At 32.1% G+C, this 21,250-nt stretch overlaps 1 protein-coding gene across 3 annotated transcripts in view; it reads right to left on the reverse strand.

Annotated features, from left to right (window-relative positions):
• Nucleotides 1-1,164: 1,164 nt before the first annotated feature.
• The window catches only part of LOC143057962 (uncharacterized), a 40,288-nt gene continuing 20,202 nt past the window's right edge, over nt 1,165-21,250 (reverse strand). For 2 of the 3 annotated variants that reach the window (XM_076231438.1, XM_076231431.1), the window contains exons 16-29: nt 19,807-20,155; nt 19,243-19,323; nt 14,773-15,869; nt 14,045-14,224; nt 13,585-13,647; nt 13,128-13,205; nt 12,550-12,873; nt 11,070-11,183; nt 9,249-9,356; nt 8,724-8,816; nt 8,172-8,297; nt 4,905-5,080; nt 3,999-4,089; nt 1,165-3,085 (exon numbers count right to left, since the gene is read on the reverse strand). In XM_076231438.1, the coding sequence (XP_076087553.1) occupies nt 2,991-3,085; nt 3,999-4,089; nt 4,905-5,080; nt 8,172-8,297; nt 8,724-8,816; nt 9,249-9,356; nt 11,070-11,183; nt 12,550-12,873; nt 13,128-13,205; nt 13,585-13,647; nt 14,045-14,224; nt 14,773-15,869; nt 19,243-19,323; nt 19,807-20,155 (2,975 nt within the window). In that variant the 3' untranslated portion in view covers nt 1,165-2,990. The remainder of the gene's footprint in view (nt 3,086-3,998; nt 4,090-4,904; nt 5,081-8,171; nt 8,298-8,723; nt 8,817-9,248; nt 9,357-11,069; nt 11,184-12,549; nt 12,874-13,127; nt 13,206-13,584; nt 13,648-14,044; nt 14,225-14,772; nt 15,870-19,242; nt 19,324-19,806; nt 20,156-21,250) is intronic. The other variant, XM_076231433.1, reaches the window with a different exon arrangement.

Below are 21,250 nucleotides of genomic sequence, written 5' to 3' on the forward strand. Positions count from 1 at the left end.
AAGAGAGTAAAGGTCACTGTACAGCTTTTAAAAATGAGAAAAACCCATTGTTAATTACTTTCTATTTTGTTGGTAAAGTAGAAGATAACTTTGCGCAACAGCTCTAACATTTTCCTACTAGAAACTTACAATGTCAGATATAAGTTCTTTGTTTAGTTATCGCATATTAAAGGAAGCATCCTTTTTAATGTTGACTTATATCAAACCCATAAACTCTCCATTATACATATAAATACTAGTAGAGTGGTTCAGTTGACTATTGGTTGTTTTATGATTCATTTAAACACATGTTTTTTCTTTATTGTATTTGCTGGGTTTCTTTTTCAAAGACATATGCCTCAAGTCTACTTTCATTCATATAAAAGGGATAGCATGTCTTTTTAGAAGAATTCAACAAATTAAACTATACACTCATTACTGCCCATTATTACACACAACATTACATTGGAAAATATTACAGTTCATTTAAACAAACACAATTTCTATCTGCAACAGTCTGGTGTTTCCATTGTACACTATCATGATTCCAAGTAAATAGTTTTAAGGCAGGTGTGTAGTTCTTCACACTGACATGTCAAAACTAATTACATACTTATTCCTGTAAAATTTAAACATCTTTAAATAAATTAACAATCTAAAGATAATAACTGGACTTTTTGAAATCTGAAAGACCAAAAAGAATAACAGTAAGGTAAGATTATATAATATCACCAATTATTAAAGTCTCCAGCACTTTCTGTTTATGTCAATTTATCCTCAGTCCAGTTAAAAAAGTGTAATGGAAATCCATACAACTTATGCTGCAATGAAGCTTTCACCTGCTTTATACTAAAAATACAAGTTTACTGCACCAAAACACATTTTTATTTGATACACTACCATTATGCTAACTTTAAATGAAATCTATCCTGCCAAGAAGGAATTGCTCTACACAAGATTTGGGTATAGAATATAGGAAGGCATATTGTAATACTAATAAAATGAAATATTTTTTACTTACAATTGAGGATGTTCAGGATCTTCATATTGTTTTTTTATTCAAGGCTAAATGGCAAATCGTTAATAAACTACTGGACAAGTATTTTAAAACAAAGTCTTCACACCTACAAACATTTTCAGTTTAATCACATTGTGACTGAAGGCTAAAAAATACACAAAAACAGAAAAATTGACAATATTTATTTTAGCTTTACACTAATTATCCATTCAGTCTAAAATAAGAAAGATATATGTTTATCTATTTGATAGCAATTTTACAGAAATAAATACATACACTTTAGTATAGATAATAAAAAATGTGTTGTCCACATTGTCATTTAAAAACAATATTTTACATAAGATCAACAACAAGCTGAGTATGCAAACATTAATACTGCACATGCACACAAATATAATTAGTTAGCATTAATTGTATACACACATCGTACATTACAGATTACAAGAGAGGAGTTTGATAATTATTACAGTGGAGTCAGTGCTTCTGTTGATAGCGATGCTTACTTCAACTTAATGATGACCAATGCTTATAAACTTTAATGCCAAACAGCGGAATGGCTTATTATTGAACTGAAAAAAACTTTTGTGAATTCTTATAGACTTTAATGCCAAAAGGTGGACATACAACGCCCAATATTATTATGAGTTATCATTTTTTTTTGTATTGTTGTAAATTTCACTGAATGACAATCATTGTTTTATTCACATGCAACTGAGAATTCTTATAAAACATATAATAAAGAATATTTGCACTTTAAGATTGCTTGATTAATAAGCCCGAACATTATAGTCCTCCAAAAGAGGTATTTACAATGATAACATAATAGAGTTCTTTTAATTAGTCAGTGGCGGATCCAGGGTGATTGTGGTGTGGGTGTCTGAGGGTTGGAACCCCCTTTTATTTAAACGATCAATGCTAAATGCATTTGAATTGGAGCATACAGTTGGAACCCCCCTCCCCCCTTTTTTTAAAATGGCTGGAGCCGCCCCTGTTAGTTGCTTAACATGTAAGAAATTATTCTCCATCAGATATTTAATAACTAATACAAATCAACACTGAACATTTAAATACAATTACACAAAATAGAGACTAAACACCACATAAATTAACAAATATTAATGAATTAAAGAAGCGAAATGTCAGAAGGAGAGAAAGAGCTAGGAAAAACAAAAGTGCAATATATGGTAGTTGGTTCGTTAAAAGAGATAATAATTTCCGTAAGATGATTAACTTGAAGGAGAATAAGCTAACAGAACTTCTGTGATAACTTGTCAAAAATAGTTTATTTTGGAATCTAACAGAAATACGATAAAAAGATGCAATGGTTATCAAATCAGTTTGTCTGTTTAACTTGACAGAGAATTGACAGTTTTTTTTATTTAAAAAACTGATTTATAAAAGACCATAAAAATGAATTTATGCATAACAAATGATTCCATAACTAAAAACACAAACAACAAAAAAAGATAGATGATTCAAAATATAATGTTCTAATTCATCAAATAATATCAGCAAATGAAGATTATCTATAAAAAATCGTAGCAGATTCAAAATATAATGTTCTAAGTAAACAACAAAGTTTATTTTTTGATTATTTTTTCTGGTTTTCATGACAGCACATGAATAATAAATGTCTGATGGATTGTTCCTTCCATATCTATGACAGCTTTTTATTACTGTTTAGTTCAGTCTGATCAAAACATATCCATAACAACATATCATGATGGTATGTTGTCTAAATGGTAAATTCTCTGTCTGTATTGGTCTGGTTCATTCTGATTAGTCTAGGTTTCCATGAAGACATATGTATGAATGACCATGTTCAGGTTGTCGTTCAGCCACTAAGATACCAACCCTCAGTAACGATGTTCTCATTCAGTCTGATAAGTCTAAGTTTCTATGACAATATAACATTATTTATCTAACCCTCAGTAACAATGTTCTAATTCAGTCTGATAAGTCTAAGTTTCTATGACAATATAACATTATTTATCTAATCAGATTGATCTTCAGGTTCATCTTCTTTCAGCATGACATACGATAACTTAGCAACATCTTTCCGTAAATTTTTTATACTGTATGTATTACCTACAAAATACATAATTTTTATAGAAGGGGAATATAAACCATGAGATGTGACTAAATAATTGCTTTCTGAATGTCCATCTAATTTCAAAGCTTATTTGTTAATCATTTTGGAATTATAACCTTAACTGTCATCAAACCAGGAGTATTATAGTTTCTTATCATCAATACTGTAACTATATTTGTTTAACATATTAAGTATATCACCCTTTACTTACTTATGACCCTATATATCTTATTCTATGTATAAAAAAGAGTGCACATGCTGAGATGACTCACCTTCTTTACTAACTATTGATTTTATTTTGATAGTCCCAAAAATGAAGCTTTACTACAAATATCAAATAAACTTAACACAATTCAAGCAAATGAGATAAGATCAGATAAACCAAACTGGAAATGCATTTATTCCTTACAATCATTGCATACACCAAATATGCTTAAAAAAAAGTTCACCTGTTGCACATAGTATCTTAGCAACAAACTTAACCAGGAAAACTTAACATCGACTCATGAATAATGAAAATGAGGTCAAGTCAGTTGAACCCTGCTAGACATAGTCAGATGATAATTTCCAGACAGACATAAACACCTTTGTTCATTCCATACACCAAATATTGTTGACCTACTGCTTATAGTATTAGAAAGACAGACCAAAAACAAGAACATTGAGCGATGAACCATCAAAATGAGATCAAGGTAAAATAAAACATGCCAGACTGACAAGTGCATCATAAAATATTTTCATATACAAAATATAGTTCAGTTATTGCATACAGTAACAGAAAAACAGACCAAAACTAATGCTAATGCATCGCCAGGAAACTTAATTCACGACCATCAAATCACCAATTGATGCTGTAAAAGCTTAAAATACAGTATTGTTATCTCAATTCTAATGAATGTAATTACTTACCTCTAGGTACAAAGAATTGATCATGTGTAGATAGAATGACACTTGTGGATTGGATTGTTACTAATAGCTTGCCAAATATTATGTGAAATATCTGAAAATAAAATGCAAGCAAAACTCAGAAATCTTGACCATCATCCATATATCTATTACTTACATAGCGCTGTCTGATAACATAAAATAAAATGTGACTAAATGACAAATCAGTTATCTTCTATGAAGTCACCAGTACTTGGTAAGAAAGATAATAAATTAAGATGTATTCTACACCTAAACAAGAATGTGTCCATAGTACACGGATGCCCCACTCCCACTATCATGTTCTATGTTCAGTGGACCGTGAAATTGGGGTCAAAACTTTAATTTGGAATTAAAATTAGAAAGATCATATCATAGGGAACATGTGTACTAAGTTTCAAGTTGATGTAACTTTAACTTCATCAAAAACTACCTTGACCAAAAACTTTAACCGGACGGACGAACGGAGGCACAGACGGACGGACGGACGAAAGGAGGCACAGACGGACAGACGGACGAAAGGAGGCACAGACCAGAAAACATAATGCCCCTCTACTATCGTAGGTGGGGCATAAAAAATTTCAGTTTATGATAAACATTCATTTGTATAGAAGCTGTCGATGTAGACAGACTTGCCAAATAAAAGCACTGTCCTAAAATAACATAAATAAATTTCTGTAATAACTTTAGTATTTATAGCAAAGAATACCTTTCATTCATAAAGTAATAAAAAATATCCTTACAAAAGCCCATACTTAGGAAATGCATATAATCTTTTGAGTAAGAAGTTCTTTTACCATTATTCAACAGTTTCAGAAAACCAGTGTACTATTTCTAAAAGTGTATTTTTTTCCTTCACAATATTATTAGTAAACTAATTTTATTATTTACCACTGTTCCCTTAGTAACAGCCTGTACTGGTTTCTCCATTAAACCATTGAGTTGTAACATTCCTGTACCAAAGGCTGGTTGATTAATAGACCTAGTCATGAAGAATGGGTCACTGTCGCAGGCTTCTTCTCCATCAGGTCCAAATTTTAAGCTTTGTTCTTTAGTTCCAATGCATTCTAACAAAAAATATCAAACACATATATACCAAATATTTCAATTTACATAAGAGTATGGACTTGAGATAACATAAAGCTATAAGGCTCAGTATTCTGTAACACTATCCTGGCTACTCTTATTATTAACTGTTATTTTCTAAAATATCTGGTCATTTTTCTGACTGTAGTTTTAATATCTGCCTTTAAACAAAATATCACAAGGTTCGAGTTGACTATACACCTGTCTGCTTATAACATTGTAGTCGGTGACACAAGAGGCACTACTCATACATTGTAGCCGGCGACACAAAAGGCACTACTCATATATTGTAGCCGGTGACACAAGAGGCATTACTCATATATTGTAGTCGGCGACACAAGAGGCACTACTCATACATTGTAGTCGGCAACACAAGAGGCACTACTCATACATTGTAGCTGGCGACACAAGAGGCATTACTCGTATATTGTAGCTGGCGACACAAGAGGCACTTCTCATATATTGTAGCTGGCGACACAAGAGGCACTACTCATATATTGTAGCTGGCGACACAAGAGGCATTACTCGTATATTGTAGCTGGCGACACAAGAGGCACTTCTCATATATTGTAGCTGGCGACACAAGAGGCACTATTCATATATTGTAGCTGGCGACACAAGAGGCATTACTCGTATATTGTAGCTGGCGACACAAGAGGCACTTCTCATATATTGTAGCTGGTGACACAAGAGGCACTACTCATATATTGTAGATGGCGACACAAGAGACATTACTCGTATATTGTAGCTGGCGACACAAGAGGCACTACTCATATATTGTAGCTGGCGACACAAGAGGCACTACTCATATATTGTAGCTGGCGACACACAAGAGGCATTACTCATATATTGTAGCTGGCGACACAAGAGGCATTACTCATATATTGTAGCTGGCGACACAAGAGGCATTACTCAGGTATCGGGATCGTTCGCCCTGATTACATGTTCGCCCTAGGTTCCTTCGCACTGAGTTTGTTCGCCCTGGTAATCCGTTCGCCCTGGGTTCGTTCGCCCTATTTTTATTTATGATATGTACAATGTATACGTTACATTTATGAAAGAAATATATATTTATATATATTAAAATTTATCTATATCTATTAAAAGTTAAATACAGAATATTAATGAAATAAAATTCTTGGCTGTATTGTTACACTTTATTTTATAATTACTTTTAATTACTGTTGATTAAATTTTGATTGCTGATAATTTGAAATCTTTGATATCACTGATTGTTATATGAACATGATGAATTGCCTTTGATGGATTAATAATGAAAATAACATTTTTCTCAAATAAAATTTTTACAAAGTTATTGCCAAACTGTACAAGCCGTCCGACAACCCACTAGACAACGTTCGGCCGCTGCAGTAAAGAATTTTAGATCAATTAACACTTTGAACTTTGAACACTTTCTTACATGTCTTATGTATAACTTTAGTGCTCCTAATGTATCATTTTTATTGATCAAATCATGTGTGGAAATGTACCGGTAAAGTAAAAGGATGTGTGATAGGGATTTCCTAGTAACGTAATTACATACAGATACTAACTTAGTTCTCAATAGTTCGTAAATATTCTGCGAAATTGAAGACTGGCTTCAACATATAAATTAAATACACACAACACAACACTATAATAAAAAATAAAAATCAGGGCGAACGGTCTCAGGGCGAAACGGAACTAGGGCGAACAGTAACTAGAGCGAACCGAAATCAGGGCGGACGGACCCGGATTCCATTACTCATATATTGTAGCTGGCGACACAAGAGGCATTACTCATATATTGTAGCTGGCGACACAAGAGACATTACTCATATATTGTAGCTGGCAACACAAGAGGCACTTCTCATATATTGTAGCTGGCGACACAAGAGGCACTACTCACATATATTGTAGCTGGCGACACAAGAGGCACTACTCATATATTGTAGCTGGCGACACAAGAAGCACTACTCATATATTGTAGCTGGCGACACAAGAGGCACTACTCATATATTGTTGCTGGCGACACAAGAGGCACTACTCATATATTGTAGCTGGCGACACAAGAGGCACTACTCATATATTGTAGCTGGCGACACAAGAGGCACTACTCAAATATTGTAGCTGGCAACACAAGAGGCACTACTCATATATTGTAGCCGGCGACACAAGAGGCACTACTCATATATTGTAGTCGGCGACACAAGAGGAACTACTCATACATTGTAGTCAGCGACACAAGAGGCATTACTCGTATATTGTAGCTGGCGACACAAGAGGCACTTCTCATATATTGTAGCTGGCGACACAAGAGGCACTACTCATATATTGTAGTTGGCGACACAAGAGGCATTACTCGTATATTGTAGCTGGCGACACAAGAGGCACTTCTCATATATTGTAGCTGGCGACACAAGAGGCACTATTCATACATTGTAGCTCGCGACACAAGAGGCGTTACTCGTATATTGTAGCTGGTGACACAAGAGGCACTTCTCATATATTGTAGCTGGCGACACAAGAGGCACTACTCATATATTGTAGATGGCGACACAAGAGGCATTTCTCGTATATTGTAGCTGGAGACACAAGAGGCATTACTCATATATTGTAGCTGGCGACACAAGAGGCATTACTCATATATTGTAGCTGGCGACACAAGAGGCATTACTCATATATTGTAGCTGGCGACACAAGAGGCACTACTCACATATATTGTAGCTTGCGACACAAGAGGCACTACTCACATATATTGTAGCTGGCGACACAAGAGGCACTACTCATATATTGTAGCTGGCGACACAAGAGGCACTACTCATATATTGTAGCTGGCGACACAAGAGGCACTACTCATATATTGTAGCTGGCGACACAAGAGGCACTACTCATATATTGTAGCTGGCGACACAAGAGGCACTACTCATATATTGTAGCTGGCGACACAAGAGGCACTACTCATACATTGTAGCCGGTGACACAAGAGGCACTACTCATATATTGTCCATTATCTATAAAGTGATTTGACACAATAGAGTCTGTACTAATAATAATACAAACAGTTGCTAAAACTGGACATAGTCAACTTACCAAGCATGACATCCTCCTCATTATCTGGATTATATACAGTAATTTCTGTATTAAATGTAGTATCAACTTCTGATGGCAGTTCTGCATGAGCTGATAATCTTCTTGACAACCTCCGGTCAGGCTTTTCTACAAAATAATTCAATAAAAAAAATATTTATGTTTCACTACATCATATCTGTTTTGAATTTTTAATGATAGTAAACAGTGGGTAATGTATACATGGGATCTCAATACTGTCTGTCCACCTTAAAGTACTGGGCTACTGACCAAAAGATTGATCTCACATCAGTACTGTTGTTCCAAACTATCTGCACTATTACTCTTGGAGTGTCAGTCTTAATGATCTACTTTACTACTTGTGGGCTATTGGCCTAAAACATGAACATTTTAACTACTAATTGAATGTTAGTACCATAGATCTTCATTGTTAGTCCCAAAAATCTTTATCACTACTGTTGGACTGCTTGTCAGGGAGATCTAGATATCTGCTGGTGAACCAATAGACCCACACGACTAATTATAGACTGTAAGATCTATATATCTTAAACTTACTTCTTCCTTTGAGTTGATTTTTCCGTTTAAGTTCCATGGCCTTTAGCTTAGCTTCAGATACAGATGGCTTAACACCAATGATTGCAAAGCCTCCTGAAAAGTAATAAATTATTTTTTATAAAGTATAAGGATAAAGAACAAAACAGTTGTTTACATATTCAAGGTACAAAACAAGAATGTGTCCCTAGTACACGGATGCCCCATCCGCACTATCATTTTCTATGTTCAGTAGACTGTGAAAATGGGATAAAATCTCTAATTTGAAATTGAAATTAGAAAGATCAAATCATAGGGAACATGTTTACTAAGTTTCAAGTTGATTGAACTTCAACTTCATCAAAAACTACTTCGACCAAAAACTTTATCCTGAAGCAGGACGGACAAATAGACGAACAAAATGATGAACAAACGAAAAGGACGCACAGACCAGAAAACATAATGCCCTTTAATGGGGCATAATAAATGAGGGATAAAAAGATGTTCACATAAGTCTTGTGAGTAAGAATTAAATACTACATAATTTACCTGACTTTCGTCTTTCATAAATAGGTATTTCTAGTTTGTAATTGTCCAATCTTTTTAAACGAGTACGCCTGGATCTTCTGACGCCTTCTGGTGCTGGTTCAGGAGAAACTAAAAAACAAATATTCAACATATATATATATATAAGGAAGAAATAATAATTAATCAAATAAAAAATACTTGTAACAAAAATAAGTTTTCCAGTTGATATATCTCACTAATTATGAATATCATTAATCAGTTTATTACATTGTCATACAATAAACCTATTAAAGTTTGATTTTATTCCTGTTTGAAGCATCTTCCTATTTCATGACACACTTATCCATTATGTCCTCCTCACAGTGATCCAAGAATGTTTCTTATCAAGTTCCTGTTATTTTTCAAGTGTATGTTCCTATTTTTCTAGTCTCTTAATAATGTTATTCTATCTTCTTCATAACTTACTTAGTTCAATTTCTATCATGTTTAAGTTTGAGTTATCTTTTAAGGTGGCTCGGGACTATTCGACTGCGCATAATTTCACGCATGAATTACAAAAGTATTTGTCGTAAATTCGATATAATTTTTTTAAATATTTTGATTGATTAGAAATGTTAAATCATTGTAGTTATGTGACTAGTAGAATATTTTCGTTATTATCCGTATTTGTTAAAGGGTCAAAATAAAATTTCACCCATTTTCACCATTTTCCCGCCAAAATTTGGTTTTAAGGCAAAATAATTTTTTTTCCTTATCGGTGACCTATGATTTTTATTTGCTCATCAGTCAGGGGCGTTACTTAAACAAGTTATTTTTTTAAATTACTTATATAAGTAATTTTTTATTTTAATAGAGTTATTTTAATTTTCAATAGAAACATAGACTAAATGTAGTCTTCATGATTTTAAACAACATTTTATATCACAAAATAAAGAATTTATCAGATTTGAGAGGAGTACAGAGATAAAGGGTTACTTTGAAAATAATGACAAAAATATTACTTGAATAAGTTATTTTATACATTTTTGAAAAAAAATAGCAATTACACTTATCTAAGGCACATATGCAATTGATTTAGGTTACAAATTATAAATAACTTCAGGTCTTAATTAATTCACAAGTATCTATCTATTTATATCAGTCTACCTTCAAGATTTTAGAGGAAAATGATAATTTAATAGTCCCAAGAGACCAATCTTTGACCCAGAAGCGTCGGTATGAAAGATAAGTGCGTCGGAAAGTTAATTAGTGTTTCTGAAGAATTAGTTTTTATATATCAAGGGAAAAATAACCAGATAACTGTGAAAATTATCTAAAGCTAGTAAAATCTGTATTCTTGGACACCTATAAAAATAATATTAAGAAAAATAACTTATATAAGTTATATTTAAATTAGCCTCGTTTTCAACATTACTTGTATAGGTAATTTTAATTGTTACTTGTTTAAGTAATGCCCCTGACTGCTCATTCTATGAAGCTATAGTTCAGCTTTTTATATTACAGTTTTGGACCAAGTGTTATAGAACGTTTTTTTGATATTCCGATAAAAATATGTCAACACCTCTATTTTCCCTATCATGTCATTGAAAAATGGTCCCTTTTACATACCTGTTTAAAAGTAAAATTTTGATCTTGAATGGTCTGTGATCCCCTATTTTTTTTCGATCGATTTGATACACTTTCTGTATAGAATAAAATAACAAAAAATACGGCACTTCTGATAGAAACTTCGAATAGGCCCGAGCCACCTTAAGTCACATCATTCAAGTTACATTTTTTTATCATGTTTTGGGATTGTTACTTTTTAAAAAGTTTGCAATATTTTTACATCGAGTCACTTACTCATTTTGTTCAATTTTGGGTTAACTATTTTTTCAGGTGTCTGTGAAGAGGTCATTTCAAATGCATGTACTAAGGAGCCATCTGTCATGTTCTGTGTCTGGTCTATACTGCTGCCTGTTCATAGAAAAAAAATCAAATGCTGTCACATTCACAAGAACATTCTTCAATTATTGTATTTTTTTAAAAGTTTTTAATGTTGAATAAATATTTCAAAATGAAGCAAAGATGAAGAAAATATATCAAAACAGCAGAACTACATATTTAGTGAAGAAACAAAACTAAAAAACATTGTGATAGCATACATCTTAAATTGTAACAGAGATCTACATTGTGTCAAATGCATTCGTTCAGTGTATGTTCACTTGTGCTTATATGTCTTTTGATTGAGTTTTGTCAAATAGGAGGTAACTGTATCATATTTTAAGTTTGGCCTTCAAAAAACATAAGATTTTACAGTGGCAAATCGAATTTACAGATATTTGCGACAATAAAATCAAGTTTTACGAAGGCCAACCTTAAAATACAATACAGTTATTTCCATTCTAATGCAGTATGTTAAAATCAATTCCCCTTCATAAATATTTGGTCTAAAAATGACATAAATGAAAAACTTCGCAAAACTGTTGCAATGTCTCTAGCATCTAAACCATTTGACGTCATATGTATACTCACAATGTCAAATATAAAGACTCAACGTATTTATACTTTTTAAGTTTCCGAATGGTTTCAATGTTGACTTAAAGAAGATTTTTAGACTCAAAATGTAACTTTCTTGTTTATTTTGTGAGAAATTACATACCAAAATATTTGGTATTCAAAATGGTGGCTTTTGATAGAACGTGGAATCTAACCCTTCACAATATTTGTCCATGTCCAATGAAAATTATCGGTACAAACAAATTGCATTAGAATTGATATTGTATAGTGTGTCTTTCTTTGTTCTGATGTTACACTATTGTTTTGAGTAAGGGCGAAGGTTGGTACCTATTAAAACGTTTAAACCCACTGCATTTGTTTGCACCTGTCCTAAGTCAGAAACCTGATATTCAGTAGTTGTCGTTTGTTGATGTGGTTCATAAGTGTTTCTAGTTTTTTATATAGATTAGACCTAATGGTTTCCCAGTTTGGATGGTTTTACACTAGTAATATTTTGGGCCCTTTATAACTTACTGTTCAGTGTGAGACAGGTTCCATGTTGAAGACCATACTTGGGTTTTTCTTTTACAAATTGTGACATGGATGGAGAGTTGTCTCATTGGCACTCATACCACATTTTCTTATATCCACTTTCTAGCTCAGATTAGTTTTCTGGTTGTTATATAAATGAAAGCTTATAATTACACACCAACAAATTAAAGAAAATGAATAAAAGTGAATATAAATGCCTATAATGTAAGACACAAACAGAGCATTCCTGCCTGAACTCAGAATTATAATATACTATCTAACCTTAATAAATAATGATTATGTTATAACTTACCTGTTGTATTTTCCACATCAAAGGATGTTTCTATAACTTTTCTGCTGATTGTTACTCGTCTTTCTTTACTCTTGCTACCTTTTCCTTTGACAATACAGGGAGTAGTATTAATGACATCAGTGGGAGGAGCAAACCTCATGGAGCTTCGACGTCGGATAATGTTTGGGATTTTTCCATCTACATCTGCTTCATCTTTGTTTACAATATGCGGACCAGAGCTGTCAGGATCATTAGAAATATCAGGTTCACCATTATCAAGTTCTGACATGTCATTGGCTGTTATATTCTTCATGCTGGTGTCTTGTTGGGGGGTATCTGTATCTGCTATTCATTTAAAAATAAGTTAAATCAAATTATTTTTGTAACATCTGTTAAAAATTTAAAGCACATATCTCTTTTGTGTTTCCTCTACTGCACATTTTCTTTTAACTTAGGCCTTTCTCACATTTATAGAACCTTTTGTAATAGGTAAACATAATTTTTATTTGCTGGCTAATTTGAAAAAAACTTCTGAATATTAGACCTGTCTTTACACTATTAAGCATATTTTGTGTTACTTTCTACAGCAATAGCATTACCTTCCAAAACAATCGTTCTTCTCTTACTTCTGAAGGATACTCCACTCTTTAGACCTTCCTTTAACAAACTAGCAGCGTCTGTCAAAAAATAAAATATTCTATACCTCTACATCCCTCCTCATTAATGTACTTGTCAACACAGTGTCTTACTATTTATCTGTCTTCCTTTCAACAATATTGGGATGTCAAAATCTAGTTTGCCATCCTGTCAGTTTTGAAATTGATATATTGTGGAATGAAAAAAATATTCTCAAAAGTAAAATAAGTTTCAATTGTTCCTCTTTTGTATCTTGATTTGTTTATCTAGAAATATTTTAACTTATCTTACAAAAAAATTTAATTATCCTGTTGTTTCTGTTACTAGCTATATTACCTTTCAGAAACAGTGATGTATCAAACATATCAAGTTTTAACAAATAAAAAAGAATGCCACATTTAGATTATATCATGTACTTACATTGAATATCTGGTGTGTTGGTTACCATAATGTGTTGTTTTATCACAGGGGTGGTTGCTTCATCTAAGAAAATAAAACATAAACAAATTTACAACTGTGTACTCTTTTAGTATTTTTTATCTACTAAAAACTAGAGCCTGAATTCATATACCACATGAAATACATTTAGAGAAAACTTTTACAAGAATAGACTAACACTTCTGATTCAATTTGGAATATAAAATATATCTTGAAAAGTTCACAACATAATACTCAAGTGTATTTAGTTCGTCTTTGATGTGAACGCTACTTCTTAGTCTGATTGTTGGATGAGGTTTATCTGTTCATTTGTAGAGTACACTAGTACCAGACATTTTAGTTTTTTTTACCAAAATAATTAAAGCAAGTCCAGTCATTTCTAACAATCCTTAACATAGAAACATAAATTACCAGATCTTTTAAAGAAGATATAAAAACATACCTGTGATAATTTCATTTGGAATACTTCTTTTTCTTGTTACTGGTGGTGGCTTCTTTACATCCTTTCCTTTGTTTTTATCTTTCTTCTTCCTTTTGTCTTTTGTAGCCACTCCTGGAGTGGTCTCTTCAGAAGAAGACAATCTTGTGCTAATTTCATTGTTATCTTCAAAAGTCTGTAAATCTATAAATCATATGAAACATAAAACAAAATTGGAAAAACAGTGGTAGCATTTCTACTTTGTCCAGTATTTCTGATGATATGCCATTCATTGTCAATAGTTAAGATAGCTTTGATCCAGTATAATAACAGTTTACTAAATCAATTATCCAGTAAAAATCTTAAGATTTGGAGTTCCAAATATTTAAATCCAGGGTAAACATATATGAATCTAGTAAAGGTCTAATGTTCACTGCATTGCATGTTGTAAACAGGAGTAGGAAAATTAAGGGCCTCATTTGACCTCAAATACAAGTTAGTTAAGTTAATAAACATATGAGAAACTGTAATCCAGTTAGATACTTTATCTTTATTGTATATACATGTAAGTATATGAAAAGATATTGTTTGTTGACACATGCCCTAAATATTTCTGGTTCTACAAAGCCAATGGAAGTTGGCAAGTTTTCATTTAACAATTAAACAATCTGGTGGAACATTGAAATTATCATAAACAGAATTCATCCTGAGGCTAATACTTTTACTTAATGTAAATATCCTCAAAATCTTACCTGACATTTCGTTCTGATTTGTATCACCTAATGACTGCTCTTCCATATGTTCACTAGTGTGTAATTGAACCGACTGGTTACCTGTTACAGGTATACCTTCTTGTCCTAACACAGCATGTTCCTGAGTAGACTGATTATTAGTTTCAGGTGAAGCATCTTGTATTTCTTGTTCATCAGCCAAACTTGTTTCAGTAGAATCAAACACAAATGACTTTTTATTTCTTTTAGTTATTTTCTTTTCTTTCTTCCCTCTTATATTTTCCTTCAGTTCTTCATCCTCATTGACATCAATATTTATCACAGGTGCAGACTTTCTAGTGTTCCTTTTTTTGTTTGTTTTGACAGGACTATTACCTGTAGTTTTTCTTCTATTTGTTTTTCTTTGATTCTGTCTCAATTCTTTATCATTACTTAAGTTATTTGTCTTCGACAATTTCAACGAGTTAACGTTCGATTCTTTTTCCAATTCTGAACCAGCAGAAATATATCTATCAATGACAATATTTGAATTATCTTCTCCTTCATGTGGACAAGTGTCTACAACTTCTTCTTCTTCATGTATATTATCTAAATCATTTTCCTCTTCATGTTTATTATCTACATTGGCTTCATGTTCATTGTCCAACACTGCTTTTTTTTGGTATTTGTTTACCTGGTCTGTTTCCTCTGGATGTTTGCTGTCTACCTCTACTTGATGATGACTGTCGTTATCTGGTTCCTCCTGTTGGTTATTATACACACCAGTACCAATTTTATTTTTACTGACCACATCTATTTCTTTTTCATGTATGCTTTCATGATTCAATGACTCCTCTGTAACTGACTTTTTCTTAGGTTTATTTTTTACACCCCTTTTCTTCTTCTTTACCTCATCTTTTTCTTTCTGTGCTCCTTTTTTTCTAACAGTTTTATATTTTTGTGCTTCTGTATCATTATCATTATGGCTGTTCCAATCACCTCCCAGCAGTTCATCATCATTTCTTTCCACTTTAGTTTTGTTTGTTTGTGTTTTGTTGAATAAAAATTGTGAACTTTCATCTGAATCAGTATCCAGTACAAATGTTTTCTTGTTCAGTAGCTGGTCATAAATAACAGAGCTATAGAAACAAAAACATGGGTTAATTAACTGGTTTGAGAAAGAATGTGTATAACCGATTAAAATAAGATGCAATAAAAGAAACTCAATCTGACTTTGACATTTTATAATCCTTCACTTGAACAAAATGATATATTTCAATAATTAAAGAATAACTAATCGAAGATTTCTAAGAGAGAAAAATATTCAACAAGTGACCGAAAAGCATATTAATTCACGAATTATCAGTGTTGTTCGGTCATGATTTTTTTTTATATTTGAATTATTTGATTAGTTATTCTTTTTATCACATTGGCAATTGGGTTTATAGTTGAATTGATTTAGAAAATGTAAGGTACTATGTCTTTTTCTACACATTAACAAATTGTTTTAATGCGAAGTCATTGACAATGTCTTGACCATCGGCCTAGCCAAGATCAGATGTGCATTTCATATTGGGTCTATGTTATAGGCTTGTAAAGACAAGAAGATAAACTTTACATAAGTAATACATCTTTGAACTGAAAAAGAGAATGTAGGGTTTCACAATGAATATCCAATATCATGTATAGGTGTTACCGTTTTGAAAAAAAAACACTAAAATACACGCTGAAAATGGGCAAAATTACACGTTATGTTGTTTCATTTAAAATTTACCTTTTTTTATCAATTGATAGTTAAAAAGTGAACTTAATTTGAACTACATTATTGGTTCACTGTTATAGACAATTTATTCTTCTTTCTTTTACTGGTTGTTGCAACAAAAAATCTTCAGTGGTTACAAAGTTATGATAAAAAGTTGAATACTATTCGCTCGTTATGCAATTTTGTACTTTTGTTTTTAGCTCGCTCAGTGTAGTGATAAAAGAGAAAAATAAATTAAATTTATGCTATTATGTGTTTTGTTTTCTCTTCTAGTATATACATTATCAGAAACTACCTCATTTATCAAAATTGCAGTACCCTAGCTGGAGATATATGCCATCAAAGTTGGATATACAAATAAAGTGAAAAAATGTCTTGTCCGTAGACATGCATTCCCTAGTAAACTGGAAGCATAATTACATTTATGTTGCATTGCTAAGTTCCTGTTCTTTTGTTGATATGAAAACACTACTAACATTTTTTTCTACCATCTATTAATAGAGGAAAAAATTCAAAAATATGTCAGAATGTCTTGTCCGTAGACACATGTCTTGTCCGTAGACATGTCTTTTTATCAATATTGCTTAGCTTTATGGGTCTTAATTAGTCCTATGTGTTGTTTAAACTTAGAAATATCTTATTTTTAATAAATAAATGGTAATTTAAGTGTTCTCAATTTTTGTAAAATTACTTTACGGGAGTGGATTTTAAAAAGTGTCAGATTATCAGTCATAAAAAGCATACCTTATTTTACTTCAATATTGTTTATTCCAGTTGATGCATACCTTAAAAGATTAACTAAATCAAATAAAGAAAAAGTATTTCTCTCTTTCTAACTTTATCTTTTGCATTTCAGTATTAACAGCAGATGAAGAGGTGTCTACGGACAAGACACTTGTACATAACAAGTATTAAATTCAATTATTTGTCTACTATGGAACTTAAATCTTATTTATAGGTGATGAAAGTTATCTATTCAAATTAAAACTCAGTATTTTCAACATGAATATAGTCACAATTAATTCTAACAGATTTTTTTTTAACTGAAATTGTCTTGTCCGTAGACATTACCACAATATATTTGTATCCAATTTCCTTGATTTCAGCCTAATTTGATAGGTAAAATGTATGTTATTCTTTTAAGAGAACACATTCAACTATGTCAAAATTGAGTTTTAATAATAGTTTGATTGTTTTAAACAATCAGATATATGGATTTCAGTTAAAAGAATGTGTCTTCAGTTTGGCTTAATCAATAAATTATTGAGATATGTAAAGAATTATGGGTACATTTTTATATTTTCAAAAATTTAAAAAACACAGCTTAAAATTTAAATAGTAACTTTTAATCTTAACTTTAACAATCATCTTTGAAAGCATTTAATTGAATATCAATAAAATGTCTTGTCCGTAGACATTATCAAAATGTATTTGTTTCCATTTTCCTGGAAGTTAAGCATCATTTGATAGATAAACCTGATAAAATGTATGTTTTTTTTTTCAAGAGAACACTTTCAGCTATATCAAAATTAGGTTTTAATAATGCATTTCATTAAATATGAATACAATGTCTTGTCCGTAGACAAAACATATAAATTGTATTGCTAAGTTTGATTGTTTATTGTAAGAATATGCATCAAGTTATTTTAATGTTCTATACACCAAAAGAAAGGTTTTTTTTGGAAGTTTTGTTATTTATAGATAATTTTAGATACAGTTTTATCAGATAAGATTAATGATCAAAGAAAGCTACTGTTGTTTGAAATAACTGCGAGTTAAACATGTTCTTGTCATTTTTTTTTCAATTAAAATGTTAGATATTCAATAATTCTAAACATATTTTGTTGTCTTTGTCATTGACCAAAAATCTGACACTGGTGACCATGTCTTGAAGCCAACCATTAAAGAATATTATACAGTTTTTAAACACCATTTATTTAATAAAAATATTAAATATGTCTTCCAAAAACTGCATGTAATTATATAAATGCTTCTAGTGTTAGCCTAACGATAGCGATTTTTCATAATTTAAACCCTTTTTGAACCAAAATATCAAAAGAGTTTTTCCCTGAGGTGATACTCATTTTTGACTTCATGTGAAACACAAAATGCACATCTGATCTTGGCTAGGCCGCATGCCTATTGTTGTATGATGTCACAGGAGTGAAATAACCTTTTTAATTAACATGTGAAATAATCGGTTTTCAAAATGTAACCATGAAAATGTGTCCAAAGACAATGACAGACAGAATTTTTATAATAATGAATCTAATTACAAGATATAAAGCATTTTGGTCCCCTACTGTCTAAAATATAAAGCTTTTAAACAGATATATCATGTTAAGGAGGGGTATTTGCGAAAAATACCAGCCGAGAGAATGTTAAATTTCACGAGCCTAAAGGGGAAATTCATTCTCAAGACAGGTATTTTTCGCAAATACCCCTGAAGAAGTTAGAACATGCTATATCTGTTTAATTACAACGAATGTTCACCTTCAAAAACGCATTGATGATCGTGACGTTAAAAGCGTCCAGTTGGATAGAGTATTTTTTGGCAAATACCATTTGATAACAGTAAATTGATGAAAAATACACTGGCTATCAACCAATCAAAACCAAGGATTCTTACATAAGGTGTAATTAATACAAATAGTTTACACTGCTGCCACATATGGAGTAATAGGAGTAAACTTTATATTTAACATTTTTAAGACCGTTTAATACCCTTACAAAGCAACATCATTACATACCTAGATAACTTCGGTGTACTTTGTCTTTTCTTCTTCCCTTGTAACTGACTGGAATCTAATGCGGCAATGGAGTAGGACAACCTGGAAAATAAACATCACAGAATAAACACAAACATAATTTTAATGTAAGTGGAATATTCATACCATGAACAAAATTTCAATCATTTTTTTATTACTTTCAACAACAGATATTATATATACGAAAAAAATATAGAAACTATAGCGACGCGCTTGTGTTGGATAGCACTGCGGTTAGTGTAAAGAACAGCGGGAAATTGTGATAGCGCTGAAAATCGCTGTGCTAAAACGGCCTGGGGAGAACACTGATATACATAAACATGATTTATTGGTAACTTCTATCTTCTAATTGCAATTCAATTGTATATAAATAAATATATAAAAAAAAAAGCATCAGACAAAGTGTTTTTTTTGTTGTTGACTTGGTTTGTTATTTGCCTGTTTACATTGTCTTCTGTTTCTGTATTAATTCTGTAATAACATTTCATTACCAATTATGTCTAATTACATAATTACATATTCTTACAGGAAAAACTTTGTTCTTACCGTTTCCTTGTCCTGAAACTAGGTGTACTCCCTACAAGATTGGGATCAGATTCTACTTTAGTCAGGGAACCAGTCTTATTTCCTCCTATATTAATGCTTGTTGCCTGCGACAGCTGTGATATTCCTACTGTTTTATTTTCTACCTGTAACCATTGTGATATTCCATGTGTTTTGTCCATAGTGGCTTGTGATATTCCATCTGTTTTGTTAGCAGTAGCCTGTGACTTATCTATTAGAATCTTAGTAACTGTAGAAGAAATGTTCTCTTGTTTTTCATCTGGCATTTCCTCTTCTTCTACTGAGTTACTTGTTGGAACATTTTTATCATGGCTCAGGTCATCCTCTTCAACTATATAAAAGTATTAAAAAAATTAATAATCAAACAAGAATGCATGCATTGTCATGGTAGGCCGACCCCCCTACTTGTATTTTTAAGTCACAGAAAACAGGAAGAAGGTATCTGACAGATCTGAAAACATTAAAACTCCCCTTGTCAAGCTGCCTATCAAATATGAAGTCATGCTGTTCAGTGAAAGGAGAAAATATTCAAAGCTCATCCAACATATTGAATATTTTAAAGTATTGGTAAACAGAATGAAGGTATCGGACAAACCAGAATAATTATCTCCCTTGGTTTTACAGTGGCAAATATCCATTTAACAGCTCCGCCACATCTCTCTAGGTTAACTCAATTTGGGAAAGGAAAACATGAACATAATACAGATATAGATAAAATTGAGAAAGGAAATGGGGAATGTGTCAAAGCAACAACAACCCGACCATAGAGCAGACAACAGCCGAAGGCAACCAATGGGTCTTGAATGTAGCGAGAAACTCCCGCACCCGTAGGTGTCCTTCAGCTGGACCCTTAAAAAATATGTATACTAGTACAGTGATAATGGACGTCATACTAAACTCCGAATTATACACAAGAAACTAAAATAAAAAATCATACAAGACTAACAAAGGCCAGAGGCTCCTGACTTGGGACAGGCGCAAAATTGCGGCGGGGTTAAACATGTTTATGAGATCTCAACCCTCCCCCTATACCTCTAGCCAATGTAGAAAAGTAAACGCATAACAATACGCACATTAAAATTCAGTTCAAGAGAAGTCTGAGTCCGATGTCAGAAGATGTAACAAAAGAAAATAAATAAAATGACAATAATACATAAATAACAACAGACTACTAGCAGTTAACTGACATGCCAGCTCCAGACCTCAATTAAACTGATTGAAAGATTATGTCTTCATCATATAAATATCAGGCACAATCCCTGCCGTTAGGGTGTTTAGTATCATACAATCATAAAATATATGAGAAGAACATAACCCGTGTCATGCCAACAACTGTTTTTTTAAATAAATGTGTTTAGTTCCGATGCAAAGACCCTATAAGTGAATCAATATTAAAGCCAAAATATGCAATCTTTAATGACCTGAC

Source organism: Mytilus galloprovincialis, chromosome 1 (assembly GCF_965363235.1).
Source record: "Mytilus galloprovincialis chromosome 1, xbMytGall1.hap1.1, whole genome shotgun sequence".
NCBI lineage: Eukaryota > Metazoa > Mollusca > Bivalvia > Mytilida > Mytilidae > Mytilus > Mytilus galloprovincialis.